The 15,784-nt window shown below is 44.1% G+C and overlaps 1 protein-coding gene across 13 annotated transcripts in view; it reads left to right on the plus strand.

The window, feature by feature from the left end:
- rbfox3a (RNA binding fox-1 homolog 3a) overlaps positions 1-15,784 on the plus strand; it is a 296,448-nt gene that overhangs the window by 202,155 nt on the left and 78,509 nt on the right. Inside the window, exon 1 of one of the 13 annotated variants that reach the window (XM_035533350.2) lies at positions 2,268-3,201. The exons of the other annotated variants lie outside the window; for them this stretch is intronic. Coding sequence (XP_035389243.1) covers positions 3,076-3,201 — 126 coding nt within the window. The 5' untranslated portion in view covers positions 2,268-3,075. Of the gene's footprint in view, positions 1-2,267; positions 3,202-15,784 lie in introns of those variants that run through there. 13 annotated transcript variants of the gene reach the window in all.

Consider the following 15,784-nt stretch of genomic DNA (forward strand, 5'->3'; position numbering starts at 1 on the left):
GCTCAGCCTGCTTCACCTTTCGCTTCTGCTTCAGGTTCGTTTTAAAGAAATATTTCCAGCTTCTCCACATTAAGATGTCATTTTTTATTTGCAGTGTTTTAGTCTGTTGAGAAGGCAAACTTAAAACTCTGACAGACTAAATAAAGAACATCTAAACCTACAGGTACATGTACACAATCCGTGTATGGCTATTGGACGTTTAGTCAATAATTTTTCATTACTCTTACCCTCAGTGAGTATGCTTATCAAATGCCATAATATGGATGGCTGTCATTTATTTATTTATTCAGTTTTGGTTTAAATTTGTTCATATTAGGAAAGTAAGTAGGCGTCAAAATAGTACCTCGGCACAGTGTTTCATGATTTAAATTGCATCATATTTTATTAGATTTGATCTAATAAATAATCTTTTATTCCAGAAAAGAGTGAGCTAAAAGCGTGATGTTGTATAACCTTATATTAAGTGCTTTTTTTTTTTGCTTGCATTTCAAAAATAATGTGATCACTGGGAGTTCTGTTTTATGGTACCTGATCAACACGCACACGCACATTACTCCACCACACCCTGTGAGACGAACACCTTGACTGCCCGGTAGAATTACTACCATTTTATGTGAAGCCCAGGGATGTTAAGCTATTAATGAAGTGCTTAAAATCTAAGGCTTTTCATCAGTGTTAAATCAAGAGACATTTGCACTTTAACCTTTAGCATATCAACCTAGAAATCCCATTTTAACTGAGGACCACAGAAAGCTTGAATACTCTGGTCTGTTTTATCCAGGGGTATACGATCAGCTTTGTACTCTTTTACCCTACGGTTATTTTTTAACTCAATTAAATTATCCTTTGACCAACCAAAAAACTTATAATTTTATCACCAAGCAGTATTCTACTGGATTCTCAGCAAATTTTACAAAAGATTACAAATGAGAAAGGAGGGTCAGCAGAAAACAACGTGCCTTTGTGTTTTGTGTGTTGTTATTATTAGGTTAGCAGGAAATATTTCAGTTAGAATTACAGATAAATATATTTCAGCTGCTGCATTTGAAGTGGTGATAAAGCTAGCGTTTTTAGGCCTGACCTATTCTTTAGCTAATGTCTTTTTAATGGTTTGTTTTCAGAGAGACACGTCGTAATTAATGTGGCAAAATGACATAATTAGCATCAAACGGAAAACGGAGCCAAAACAGGGGCTTGAAATTACATGGGGATGCATAGATTTCCTTTGAGTGGCATTGATTTTCTTGCATGAAACAAAGGAAACCCTCTCTCCCAGTACATACATTGCAATAAATGTGGACAATATCAGTTTAATTAATTACTATATTTATAGTATGGCACCTTAAAGAAAAAAGTCAGATGTTCACCATAAATAAGACTTTGTAAAAGTATCAACAGTGCATTTAATTAGACTCTGAATGTTTTATATCATATACATATTTCTTTTTAAATCATATTCTGATAGTCACAGCAGAATCTCAAACACAGGGCTGAGCAAGGCTGTAAGTGTGCGCAAAAAAGACGCTTTGATGTGCAGTATGTTTAAATGAAAGATAACTTTGGCACTGAGTGGAAAGCATGATTTCAACATAATGACTTAAACCTTAATAACGAGCCACTGGTTAGAGTTCTGTTTGTTCTTGTTCTACTCTGTCTTCCTCCACGGTGAAGAACAGACATTTATTAAAGGTAATGAAATGTCTGTTCCTCATCAGCTGGGCGAACTCAGACATTGGCACATGCAGGACTGCAAACACACTTCACTTGCCTGGGATTCTGTGTGTGTGTTTCTGGACATAATAACCAGTGTTAAATGATCAAAGGTAGCTGTAAAGTGCAGTGTTGTTGGTTGCAAATGCATGCATACATTGTGCTCGTGGAGGCCTGGGAGGAGAGCCGCTGCCTGGGTTCGAGACTTTAATGAGGGTTTCTTCCCCCATGGCAGGGGCACATCTGCTCTCTCTGATTCCAAAGGGAGCTGCCTCTTACACCCCCACCACCCCCTCCCAGCCCCTCAAAAGCACACTGGCTGTTTGTTATAACTTCATAGCTGGAACAGCCTCACACGTAGACCCTGCTCTACTGTACTGCTCCAGGAACGCATTCTGTTTTGATTTGCACTTTTGATGCACTGGATTTTTTCAGAACAACCATGTGTTTTCAACAATCAAAGACTCTACTGGTTTGAGAATATTTGTCAGTGTTAAAATGATCATTATCTCTCTCTCTCTCTCTCTCTCTCTCTCTCTCTCTCTCTCTCTCTCTCTCACACACACACACACACACGCGCGCATATAAACTAATGTATATTAAGTGCGTGTTTCTGAGGCTGCTCTGGGGCTGTAGTAGCAATTGTAAGAGAGGCAGACACACAGCAGTGTGAGCGATAGAGGGGTCTGCAATTAATGGTGGGGATCAGCTGTTCTAATGTCATTATACATTCCCTTCATTTTCTACAGTGGGGCTGTTTGATCTTTGAATACCCACTGGACCCCCTCCCTCCCCCTTTCTCTCTCTCTCTATCTCTCTCTCACCCTCTCCATCTCCCTCCCTCCTGTTCACTGTTCCCCTCCATCTCCCTCCTCCCTTTCTCCCACTCTCCATCAGAACCTCCCCTTTTCTCTCTCCGTGGGCTCACATTGGCTTGTGTGTGTGTGTGAGAGAGTGTGCAAGAGCGTGTGCGCGCGTGCACGCGCGCGCGCGTGTGTGTGCGTGTGTGCCTGCGAGGGAGAGGGAGAGAGAGAGAGAAAGTGCGCGGCAGAGGCTGGATGACAGAGGGCCCTGGACCATTCGGCCGCTGTGCACGCGAGTTCTCCGCACCCCTCGCCAGCTGAAGCCCCGAGCAGCTCTGAGCAGCAGCCCCCGCGAGCGCGCAGAGCGAGAGCACAGCGAGAGCAGAGCATCCTGGCAGGCAGAGACACGAAGCCGTGAAAGAGGGAGAGAGAGAGAGAGAGAGAGAGAGAGAGAGAGCGCGCGAGACAACGAGAGAGAGAGAGAGAGAGAGTGTGTGTGTGATAGAGAGAGAGTGAGGGAAAGAGAGAGGGAGAGAGAGAGAGAACAGGATCTCCCAGCTTGATGAGTAAAGCGTCCCGTTACCACATGCTGTGCTCCATGGCGAACACGGGCTGTGTACTGCTCTCCTCCTCGGGTCTTTTACCTCACTCGCTTCAGTGTCCCCCTGCATTCCTCTATCTGCCCGAGGTAAGGCAATCCTCCACTCTCTGTCTCGCGCTTACCCTCACGCTTCTTCTCGCTTCTTTCTGTCTTCCCTTGCAGGTAGCACGTGCTAGCGTTCTGACCCCCCCCCCCCCCCACCACATTCTCCCCCCTTCTCAGAGCCTTCTGTGGGGGTCATGCCCTCTGCTTTTCAGGGTTCAATCTCAACTAAACTGTGAGCAGGTTTGTTTTTGTTTTGTTTTTTTCATTCTTGTTTGTGTAATTGTAGCACATTGTTTTTGCGTCATCCTTGTTATATGGATTGTTTTGTGTGAAACAGTTTGCAACATTTTTTGTTTGTTTGTTTGTTTGTTTGTCTGTTTTGATAGTTTTGCTTTTTTTAATTTGGGGGCTTTTTAAAAAATGCTCTTAGTTTTACAATTTGCAAGAGCAGTTTCCACCTCACCAAGGCTGCTACCCCGTGTCTCTCAGTTCTCTAACCTTGGCCTTACACTGGTCTTTAAATGATCCTGATGATCTTGCTTAAACTATGCAGTGTGATTAGCCATATTGATGTGATTGCCTCATCATGATTTGAATGCATTGCTAAGTTGCCTGTTCAGAAGTCGTGCGAGCTGCTCCTTGGCAGGACACCCTGTCTTCCTTACGTGAGCAGTACTAGGGAGTTGAATGGATAGCCAAACACAGACAGATGTCAGCTTAACTCTGAATTAGACAATTCAACTAAATGAAGCTTGGCTGACTTTTCCGAAGGTGCCTGGAAATTGTGTGTGAATGCTGGCATTTGACGCGCGCCGTGTGTATGCCTGCACAGTGTTTTGGGGTATTTTCTGTGTGTGTGTGTGTGTGTGCTTTACTACAGGCAACATGTGTGAGGACAGTCTGCTTCTTTCCTCTAGACAATGTGTTATTGCAGAGATATAAAAATGATAAGACTGTTGAGCGATAACCTGCCGTGTGCAGCTTCCAAATCGCCCCTCACTCATCACCTTAACAGCCCCTTGTCCCAGACACACCACCAGCTGTCCAGCCTCTGTGTGTGTGTGTGTGTGTGTGTGTGTGTGTGTGTGTGTGTGTGTGTGTGTGTGTGTGTGTGTGTGCGTGCGTGTGTGTGTGCGTGCACGTGCATGCATGCAAGTGCACATGCATTTGTTGGGCATTTGTGGTGCTAATGAACATTCTGTGCAAGAATTTATATACTCTGTCCATGTATGTTAATGGATATTCAGTGTGTTTACTATGTAGCTCTCAAATATTTGACATTTCACAAAAATCTGAACTATGTAGAACATTTGCTTTTTTGTTTTTTCTTTTCAGTGTTTGTTTTGTATAATGTACAAATATAATAAAAAGCACTTAGGACAAATATAATAAAAGGCACTTGCTTATAGGACTTTCACAACATAATGAAAATCATCTTGTTTCTCGAGTTAATTCTTACGTAGCACACCCGTACAGAAGACTCATTGACACACTTCACAAACCTTCCTTCACTATACTGATAGACCTGATCACCATCTGTCCATACCACATTTCTGCACACTGCACGTAAACACCATGATTCTGTTGTCCTTTCATGCTTCTCTGAGCTACTGCATGTCTCCGATGTAATTGGTTCTGTGTCTTGTAATGAAACGACCTAAACTGCAGTTGTTTCTTCAAAATAAATTTCTGAAGACAGCATTTTTCATTTTACTGCAAGTATAGCATTTTTCCTCTAAAAATGTATTTAGAATTGTATGTGCTATTAAATTCAATGTATTTATACTGATTTTGCACTGAGACACGTTTAAAGCTTAGTAATGTGGTTTATTATATTTATAACACACTTGTTTCTTGGCTTTAATAGCATTTTTCATTATCTTCATAAAGGACATTTTAGTTATTGTGGTCTGCTTTTATTATTATTATTATTATTATTATTATTATTATTATTATTATTATTATTATTATACGCTAATTTTCATTGAAACTGTTTAAGTTGAACAAAAAATGTCCATGACACATTCTGTTTATAGGGATAAATGGAGTGTCTTTTGTCTTCCTCTTTCTCACTCTCTCATTATAGACAGGGGTGTTTTTTTCAGCTCTATGACCAAAGTTGAATCAAGCTTTTGCATGTGTGTGTTTTGCATGTGGGTAGCCACAGGCTGCATGCAAGAGCACTGATATAGCACGCACACGTGTGTGTGTGTGTGTGTGTGTGTGTGTGTGTGTGTGCACGTGTGTGTGTGTGTGTGCACGTGTGTGTGTGGGTGTGTGTGTGTGTGTGTATGTGTGCGTGCATGTGCGTGTGTGCGTCTGTGTGTGTGTGTGTGTGTGCGCCTGCGTGTGCGTGTGTGTACGTCTGTGTGTGTGTGTGTGTGTGTGTGTGTGCGCACGTGTGTGTGTATGCGTGCGTGTGCGTGTGTGTGCGTCTGTGTGTGTGTGTGTGTGTGTGTGTGTGTGTGTGTCTCAGTGCTCTGTAGTTGCATTGCTGTCTGCATATGCTGGATAAGGAGGTTAGTGGCTGGGCCAGACACAGCTTTTGTTTCAGTTAAAGGGAAAAGTTTCAGCCTGTTTCAGTTTCTGCTTTCAGTGGATCTCTTACTCAGCCTTGGGTTCTTATTTTGTGTGTGTCTGTGTGTGTGTGTGTCTGTGTGTCTGTGTCTGTGTGTATGCGTGTGTGTGTGTCTGTGTGCGTGTGTGTGCGTGTGTGCGCGTGTGTGCGCGTGTGTGCGCGCGCGTGTGTGCGCGCGTGTGTGCGCGCGTGTATGCGTGTGTGTGTGCGTGTATGCATGTGTGCGAGTCTGTAAGTGTGCGGGTGTGGGTGGGTGTGTTTGTGTGTGTGTACATGCACATGTGCACATGTTTGTTTCCTTGCAAGCATTTACACTGTCAGTACAAGCAAAACAGAGCCTCTGACAGGACATTGGCAAGAGGTCTTCTAGGTAGCCTTTAGTGTGTTTAAGCAGGTAAGAGACTACAGGGGATATAGAGAACCGCAACATACACCGCTCAGTGGTTTAAAGAAAGAAAACTCACTTCAGGGATACTGTCAAACAATACTGTCAAATGAGCATGCGATTACTATACACCTGCTCTCACCTGCTTACAGACTGAAACTGAATTCTGTCACGGAACTGTCACTCATTTCATTATTATCTTCTTTCATTTTTTATTTTGGAGCTGAACAAGAAACCTATCTGCATTTATCTTTAAATGTAGTCATAGAGGATATTTTCCCCTCTCGCTTTATTGCGGCAATGGCTGCTATTCAGCTCTTAAGTCAATACAGAGCAGGAAATCTGCTTGTGCAAGCATCTCTCCCTCCCTGGAGGACAGAAATCTTTACCCATGCTCAGGATAGTTAAACAATTCCCGCTATTGTATAATTCTCCTCTGAGCTACGTTGCTGAATATTGCAAGCTTATTCTCTGGTGAATTTGTACCATTGGCTGAAGTCTTTTGACATGTAGAACCATCAGAATGTTACATGTATAACCATCAAAAGTGTTATTTAACACCATCATAACCATTATATATATATATATATATATATATATATATATATAACACACACATATATATAGAAAGAGAGAGAGACAGACAGATAGATAGATAGATAGATAGATAGATAGATAGATAGATAGATAGATAGATGGATGGATGGATGGATGGATGGATGGATGGATGGATGGATGGATGGATGGATGGATGGATGGATGGATGGATAGATAGATAGATAGATAGATAGATAGATAGATAGATAGATAGATAGATAGATGGATAGATTATGATGTGCTCAAACATTTCAGCAATTAAAAAAAGGCGGAACAGGACCTCTCTTGCAGTGGTACAGGTGGTCTCTCTCCTCTGTGACCACACTACAGAAACTGAGAAATTGAAAGGATGAGCAATTCAGCTGTGAAAACCAAAGTGAGTGCCATGAAAGAACACAGCGAGTAATGCAGCAGGACCCTACGAAAGGCTCGACAAACTAATGGTAGCGTCAGCAGGGGAAAGGAGACGAGGTCCGCCTTATGCTGAGGCACGGCCAGCGAGGCACCCAGGCAAAGGAAGGAAAGCGAGCGGAGTGGGACCGGGCTGGGCTGCTGCCGTTCCGTTCGTTGCTGCGGGGGAGAGGGGTACGCTGGCCCTTCGTCCTGAGACTCCTGTTCGCCTGCTGCTTGACGCCGTCCCCCACTAATTATCCCCAGACATGTTCAGCGCGTCTCTTTGCGTGAGTTTGCGTGCGTGTACACGTGCGTCCTTGCATATTTGAGAGAGTTTGTGCGTGTGCGTGTGTGCGTGTGTGTGTGTGTGTGTGTGTGCATGCTATGAGTTTTTGTTTGTTTTCGTGTGTCACAGTGTCTGTGACTAACTGAGCTCTCACTAAATTGTTAAAAAATGTCAATAAAGGATGACGTAATGCTTAGGTGTGGGAATCTAGGCCTAGTGGAAAAGGTGCAGCTGATGTTGATAACACTAATACATTAAGCAGGAACTGAATGCTTCAGATCACTTTATCCTAATTACAATTTACTAGTGCTGGTAAGTTTGCTGTTATTTATAAACTAGACTTCATGGCATTTTTTTTGCAGTTGGATTTCAGGGTTTCATTAATTGATGTGTGTGCTCTGAGTCATATAATACTTTTAATCTGCTAATTTAGTTTAAATGCAGGCTGAATCATAATTGAGTTTCTCTGGCTTGTTTTAATCTGACATGGATTAAAGCTGTACTACTTTGTACTACAAAGTGTCACTGTAAAACCGATTGCTGGAGATACTAAACACAAACATGAAAAGGATTTTTTAAAATAAAATATTATTTCATGTTCACCACACTCAAGTTCATCAAACCTTGTAGAGCAACAGGAGAAGGACGTGCAGAAGGGAAAAAAGTGTGTCTTGCGTGGTTGGCATTGTGGAGCACACACACACACATACACACACACACACACACACACTTAGGCGAGAGTTTTCCCCAGGCGAGTATTGCACTTCACTGATGCAAAGTGAACCGAGCATTTTCATATCAATACTAAATGAGAGTGCTCTCTATAGGTTTCTCTCTCTGTAATGTGATGTAGTCTAGCTCTGATTAAAGTATCGGTTCTATCAGCTTCACTAAATTATTGATTAAATCAGCAGGAAAGTGCCAGCATTTGTCTCTGTCTTCTCTTCCTCATTGTTGTGGGCAGACATGTGCTACAGTGAAAACTGCTCCGTGCATTTGCATATTTTACACAAATCATAATGTACAATTATAACTTTGCAGTCCCCAAATAGATTTGGGTTTGAGTTGGAAATCATCTAATTTGTTATAATTAAGATCTTTTATATATATATATATTTATTTATTAATTATTACGATCATCAGTCTTGACACATAGCCCTTAATCACAAAGCTATGGTCCGTTTAGTTGCTCGGAACATCTGAAGACAGTAAGAGGCTCCTCTTTTCTCTGCATGAGCTAAAACAGAGGTGTTATTGTTTAATTGGACTGTTTGCTTTTGGTATGCATTATCCTTGTCCAATATCCCTAATTTACATTCATCTAAAAAAATGCATCTAGTGTGTCACACCAGCTCTGCTGACCTTAGTAAGTGGCTGCTCTAAATTGCTCTCCTTCACTATGCCCTCTCGTTAATGATGCATTGTATTGTTATTTATTACTCCACTACATTCTCATCTGTTTTCTTACTTCCAGATATTTCATCCCTAATTGGGAGAACATGGGATATTAGTCATTTTATTTAGAACTTCTAGAGGGTCTTTTTTCCATAATTAACCAAAAGATACCCATAATTAACCAAACTTCCTACCTGGTGTACAACTAGACAGCTTAGTTATAATTTCTCATGGAAGACTTCTCAGTTTCTCAGTGATACAGAAAATCCCCACAGGTATTTAACTGCTTAAGTAACTTGGTGCCATTGTAAAAATTTTATGTAAGATTTTATGCATTATTATTAATTACTAGCAAGTACTTATTTACTATTTATGGCTACTGGCCTCTATTGCAATGTTTTATTCATAAAAATATTCTAAATGCATTCAAAATAAATTCTGAACACCTTCAAACAAATCATGACATGATATCACTACAGTAAAAGCTGTACCATCCAGTGTGTGTGTGTGTGTGTGTGTGTGTGTGTGTGTGTGTGTGTGTGTGTGTGTGTGTGTGTGGGTGTGATACATCACTGTAAGCCCCCAGACAGATGGATGTAAGAGTGATATTTCCCTGTGCTTGGTTGCTGAGCATCTGCCATGGCATTGATGTTCATGTGCTCTGCCGCAGTGCATCCTGGGACACCGCTGGCTCAATGCCATAGTTCACTCCAAAGGTGGGCATCATGGGAAGGCACAGGCCTCCAGGGCTCTAAGAAGGAACTGTCTCAGAAGACCCTGTAATACTTGAAAGAGTTTAAAGTGAAATGTATTAATTTAAGTGATTTAAGTGTGTGTGTGTCGGACGGGGCGGGGCGGGGGGGGGGGTAGAGAGAGAGAGAGGAAGAGAGAGCAAAAGAGAGAGAGAGTGAGAGATAGAGAGAGTGAGAGCGTTTACGTGTTTCTTATAGTATATTGCAGGAGTTTATGTCTCCTCTGTCCACCCCAGTGGGATAGAGACAGTGACCTCTACGTCTGGCCTTAGGAAGGTGGCAAAAATTATAGCAGACATAAAATGAGCGAGAGCTGCCTTCAAGTCTCAGTTGTCATCTTTAATTCATTTCTGAATTATGAGAGCTAACATATAAACGACTTTTATTTATTGCACTGTTGCATTCTATATCATAAAAGCGCTACCATTTTAGACTGTGATTAGCTTCTCAGGCAGCAGGTGATATTCTATTGAATCATATTACCAACTGGTGATGTTTAAATCACTGGTGGTTTTTAATACAAGTCATAATTTCATTAAAATTAATGTATTATCTTAATGCCTTATCTAGACTTAAGATTTTATAATATTCCCTTAAAAGTGTAATTAGCTAAATAATGGTGAGAGAACCCAGAATTGTGAAATCACAGAAGCTCTAAATTATAATGTTCGTGTTATATAACAAACAATATTCTGCAAACACTAACAGTTCTACAGTTTCACGCACACGCACACACACTCACACACGCACACACACACACGCGCACGCACACACACACGCACACACACAAACACATATGAATGGTCAGACAGACCAACACACACAGATACACACCAGCACACGCACACATAAAGATACACACTTGTCCTTTGTTACACAAGCTATCACGGCCGAGATCAATAGCGGCGCTTTCTTCCTCCACTGTCGTCACAGAGGCTCTGTGTTTTAATCCTCCTGCTCTCGCTCAGGTTGAGGGAGCAACTTTTTTTCTTTTCTTTTTTTTAATAATCCAGCTGCAGCCCCTCCCCCCACTGCCAGCACGCACCCTCTCCCCTTCTGTTGTGCCTCCAAGACAAGCTAATTAACTGTGTAAGGCGGCTTCATTTTAATACCAGAGACACAGGGCGCTTTGGTTCCTCAGTGAGTGAGCAGAAAATTGCTGTGTAAATTGGAGGCTGCTGCTCACTCGTTCTGTGCCATGCGCCCTCTTCGTGGCTGGGAATCCGGGCTTGCTAGGAATCAAGACCGCTCCCTGCGTTCGCCCTCCTCCCTAATAAGCCCACATAAGCCCCCGGAATCGCGGGACGGCTTCACCCTGAGCACCTTCTGCTGGCGGAAAGTTAGAGCAGAATTTCTAACGACGCTCTTTTGTCTCTTTCACCATCTCGGCCAGACTCGAGGCTCGATGCGTTACCGTTTCCTAGCCATGCATAATTTGTTGAGCAAGGCTCTCTTTATTGAGTGCGCCAGACCTCTCTGCATCTGTGTGCGTACCCCCCCCCCCCATGTCCAGGCTTGGGGGAAGGTGGGAAAAAGTTGAAACCGTTCCTCCATTTGTGAGTCTGCGTTCCGCTCCCTCGAGAAGAAAATCTTCTAATGATGCCGAAATGTGTGTATGGCGAAATCCAGGCGGCTTATACCACATGGCCTGACAGACGGATAAGACGTTTAACAAACTGATGTGATGTTTGAGTCTAAACAGTGTGTTTGGCCCAGCAGTGGTAAACTCGCTCCCTCACGCTCTCTCTCTCGCTCTCGCCTCCTCCCAGACTGCACTGGGATGTGTCTCTGCTGGATATCTGCTGGAGTGGAGACCTGCTTTATCTGTGTGTTTAGACAGGCTGGGGAAGAATTACAGTGACAGTGCTTAGGAAATGATAGGCTGGTAGTGAGATATTTGTGCCTCATAAATTCTCCATTCCTCAGCGCAATTTACGACAGTGGGGATGCGGGTGTGGGTGCGGGCAGGCGGGCGCGTGTGTGTATGTGTGTGCGCGTGCAAGAGACAGCTCGTGTCCTGCTGTATCTGTCTCCATCTGCTTAGCCACTTTTCCTCTGCCATAAATTAAGGGTCTATAGACAGCTCCCCCTCAAGTCTCTGCTTACATAAAAAGTCTCGCTCTCTCTCCCCCTCTCCCTCCCTCCTAATTGAAAAAGAACAATGTAGAAGTGAGGATAGGATTGACGTGGGAGCGTAGCCTGATGGCAAATGTAGCATGTTTTGCAAAGGGCATTAAAGCAGAGGTTAGCATTTTAAAGGTTAGCGTGAGACCGTGTATTTAATTAGCGTGGCTTTCCTGCTAACACGCTGCCATGTGGACAAAGAGCGACTGGAAGGGGAGGCAGGACGGCCGGGCCCGACGCCCAGTCTGCCGCTCGCAAGGTTAGCGGGGAGCTGCATCGCAACGGTGACGGCGATGCGTCTCCCGCTCGCGTAATTACCTTTGTGTTCGGCCCCCGGCGTCGCTCAGCCGTCAGCCACGTCAGCATGCCGACGCTGATGGCTGAGAAAGTGGACACTTAAAAGTGACATTGAAAATGCGCGATGGAAATTGACATGGGAGATATTTTTAGGCTGCCTGACCGCCCACCTCTGGGCTACTGTTCCTGAAGGAGTGTGTGGCCAGGCCTCTGCAAGTCCAGCTCTCCCTACTTTGAAAACAGGATCGCGTTTCGTTGGGGATTTAGTTGTGGATGTGGTTGGATGTCCTCTGTTAGCCTCTAGTAGTCTGCATAAGATTTCCCATCTATGAGTAAGTTTCACCCATTTATGTACTGCCTCCTACAGCTGTTGCTGTCACTGAATGAATGAGGCTCAGTATCCCGGAGGGTGTCGGTAATAACGTGGTGTTAGATCACAATGTACGCACACACCTGCTATACAATTAGCACTACATAAACCACTTTGCCATCAGCTTTCTAATACTAATATTTAATGCTCTCTAATTAGTCACAGTCAGAAAATAATGTATAGCGTTAATTGGAAATAGTTTGATGCAGAAGCGTCCATTAATCACTTTTTGATGTTACCGCCAATGTATTGATTTTTTTTTCTTTCACTTTTCTCCCTGTTCCTTGATAAGCAAACTTCAAAATGTTATTTTGGCTCTGGAAAAAAAAAAGCATCTGCTGACATTATTGCAGAGCGCAACGCTGAATGGATTATTAGTGTCTATTCTCCACGTGCAGAGAAATGCGCGAGTCCCAGTAGCCCTGCATACTCAATAATGACATTATCATGCATGTAATGAATAATCCAACATATGCCTCATATTAACAAATCCTTTTACTGCATATCATAGGGCAACACAGAGGCTGGCAAATGTAATGAAACGCGTGCTCAGCTTGGTCCTCCTTTGTGGCTGCAGCAAAACGATTGTTGAAATTTTGCTTTATAAAAAGGTCAGTAGCCTTTTTTACCCAGCATGCACCAGTAGCACCAGAGTCTGACTTATCAGAAATGTACAATGTTCTCCAGATATTCCATTTGGTGATCACATGTGGTCTGTCCCTGACCAGGAAGGAGAGGAGCTGCAGAGAAAGAAAGCATTGTCTCCTCTCAGTCTCTCTCTCTCCATCTCCATCCCTCTATCTCCCTCTCACTCTCTCCCTCCCTTTTTCCCACAAATGGAAGCTCTTAATTACTGCTAATTGTGGCTATTAACATGAGGACGAGGAAAAAAATTAAATAATAAAGTCAAGACAAATATTGATGTTAATTGATAGAGCCAGTCTCTAAAACCGCGACTCTGAAATCGTTTCAATAAGTTTAGATTAACCCCCATTTGCATACATTAATCGAGGATAATTGGAAATTAAGATGATTGCTGTTGAGGCTGATCACAGTGTGTGTGTGTGCGCGCACTTGTGTGTGTGTGTGTATGTGTGTGTGTGTGTGTGTGTGTGTGTGTGTGTGTGTGTGTGTGTGTGTGTGTGTAGTGTAATCTGCAGTGTAATGAAAACAGGTTGGCAGAGGGACACTCTGGGCTTTGGTACTCTGAGTGTCCTGTCGTGTGTGATTACTCTAATCAGTGGAGTAATTACAGTGCATGGAGGGACTTGCGAAACGCCAGCTCCAGGTCCCCTGCACAGGAACATGAGGAGCTCAGGTCCTGCAGCGCACCGTCCCACCCTGCTGCTCCTCGGGACGCCAGATCACCTCCTCCCTGCAGCTCTGGCCGGAGAGCTGCCTCAATGCCAGGCCATTCGTGATCTGCTTTCAGTGAATTAGTAGCTGAATTTGGGTTTGTCTGGTGATGGTTATGGTAGCATGGTGTTTAGAGGTAGATTTCTGACTGGGCCATAGGGTAGGGAGTTGAGTCAGCAGGGTTATTCTTGACAGTTGTTTGTTGAATAAAACTGCAGAAGTGTGAATGGAGTCCTTCCTATGGCATCTCAAAATTCATACTTTCCATGTCTCCCATTCATCAGAAAAAAAAAACAATGCAATCAGGCAGCGTTTGGAGATATTGAGAAGTCCTGTTCCAGGCATCCGAATCCCGTGAGATGGTTATTGAGGTGGCTGTAAGTTGATAAGAGGAATAAAGTCTGAGAGTCACAAGGCGACTCAGCACTTTTTCCTCCCTGCACTTTGCCGACCCCACTTCTTCCCTTGCACAACTTCTGACGGAGGAAAAAACCCCTGACATTGGCAGCTGCGGGAGTCCACCTATCGATTAGCTCTCTCGTTCCATCATATCTGAAACGCGTGATGGATGGGGAGTTGTTTTGATGGGGCAAAAGGGAGTCAAGCCGGGCGTGGTCTCCACCAGCTCCTCCTGCAACAGCTCGAGCGGGCTCCCTTCCGACAGTCCGCACGGGTTTGGGAGCGTGGGCGGACCTGGCCCCTCTGGCTCCGCCTGCCTGCCTTCTCTCACTGGATGCGGCGAGACACAGAGGCCTACACGCGGCACACTCTGCCTGCGCCACTGAGTTTGGGTGGGACTCACCGCAGGCCGTCCCTCCGCAGAGCCGTCTGCGCCCCGGGCTCCAGTGCTTCCCACAATCCCACAGGATCTCCCCAGATAGTGGCGCTGAGACACACAGATGCCGCGTGCCCTTTTGTCTCGCCGTTTGTTCTCGCTCCATGCCCCCCACCCTCCCCACTCTGTTACAGCTCTGAGCCCTGGCTGCTTCTTTGTTAGATATTCCTCCAATTTAATTACGAAGTCTTTGAAGTTTCCATGAATAATAGCGGAGCGCGCCCTTCCCAAGCCTTCAGCTTTTTATACAGATCAAAGATTGCTTTCACATCAGCGGGCACACACCCACCTCCCTCCGCACCCCCACCCAACCCCGACCACAAGCCGTCACAAGTGTTTGGGAGACCAGGTGCCAAGCCTGGCCTGCTCCCTGCTCCGCTACACAGAGCGCCCTGACCAGGAAGGGTTTTGAACTATGTCAAAAGCTCACCCCTGGGTTGGCACCGTTACCTGTATGCAACCTCAGATCTTCCTCACAAGCTTTGCATCTCCTCCACGAGGCCGAGTGGCAGTGACTAATCTGAACACTTTAAAGATCTTTGCCTCAGTGCGCTTAGACAAATATTGTCAACAGGTTTTGAATGTGTGCCGAGATGCAGCGACGTTTAAATGTTGTAGGAGTATCTTTTGTATTCCTTCCTAGAATCCGTGGCATTTTAAGAGTAAAATTCATTTGCTGCAAATGACAGATCTTTTTGATCACGTCGCGACGTAGCCGAGTGTGAGCCACACAACCTGCTTGTGAAATGAGGTGGAGACTGACTAGTAAAATGCATTACATGACCCTGACTGTGCTGGCATCATATTTAATCCTTTAAAAAAAATGTGCTATTGCAAACGGAGGAATCTGCTTCCTGTTAGAAGTGTTTTCTATCTTTTTAAAGATTCAAAAAGACAATCTGAGCGGGTTAAGACCTTCAGCCCGATGCCATCAGAATGCAAAGAGAGGAAGAGGCTCCATGCACCAGAGCAGTGTACTCGCGTGCACACACACACACACACACACACACACACACACACACACACAGGCAGTCTGGGGGAGTCATACTGATGCACAGGGCATGCAGCACCACTTTGGTATTTCCATTCCTCTAAATGGCTTGTCAATTACATTGGGTAAACAGAGGGAGAGTTGAGAAGTAAATCTAGCGTAGACAAATATAAAATCGCATCCCCGCAAGATTAAATGCCACCGAGCCTTGCAAAAAAAATATTTCAGTAAGACAACAGTGCCTGGGTTGAGGCGCCAGTGTGTAC

The sequence above is a fragment of the Electrophorus electricus genome, chromosome 15 (genome assembly GCF_041902795.1).
Source record: "Electrophorus electricus isolate QZ-2024a chromosome 15, ASM4190279v1, whole genome shotgun sequence".
Taxonomy (NCBI): domain Eukaryota; kingdom Metazoa; phylum Chordata; class Actinopteri; order Gymnotiformes; family Gymnotidae; genus Electrophorus; species Electrophorus electricus.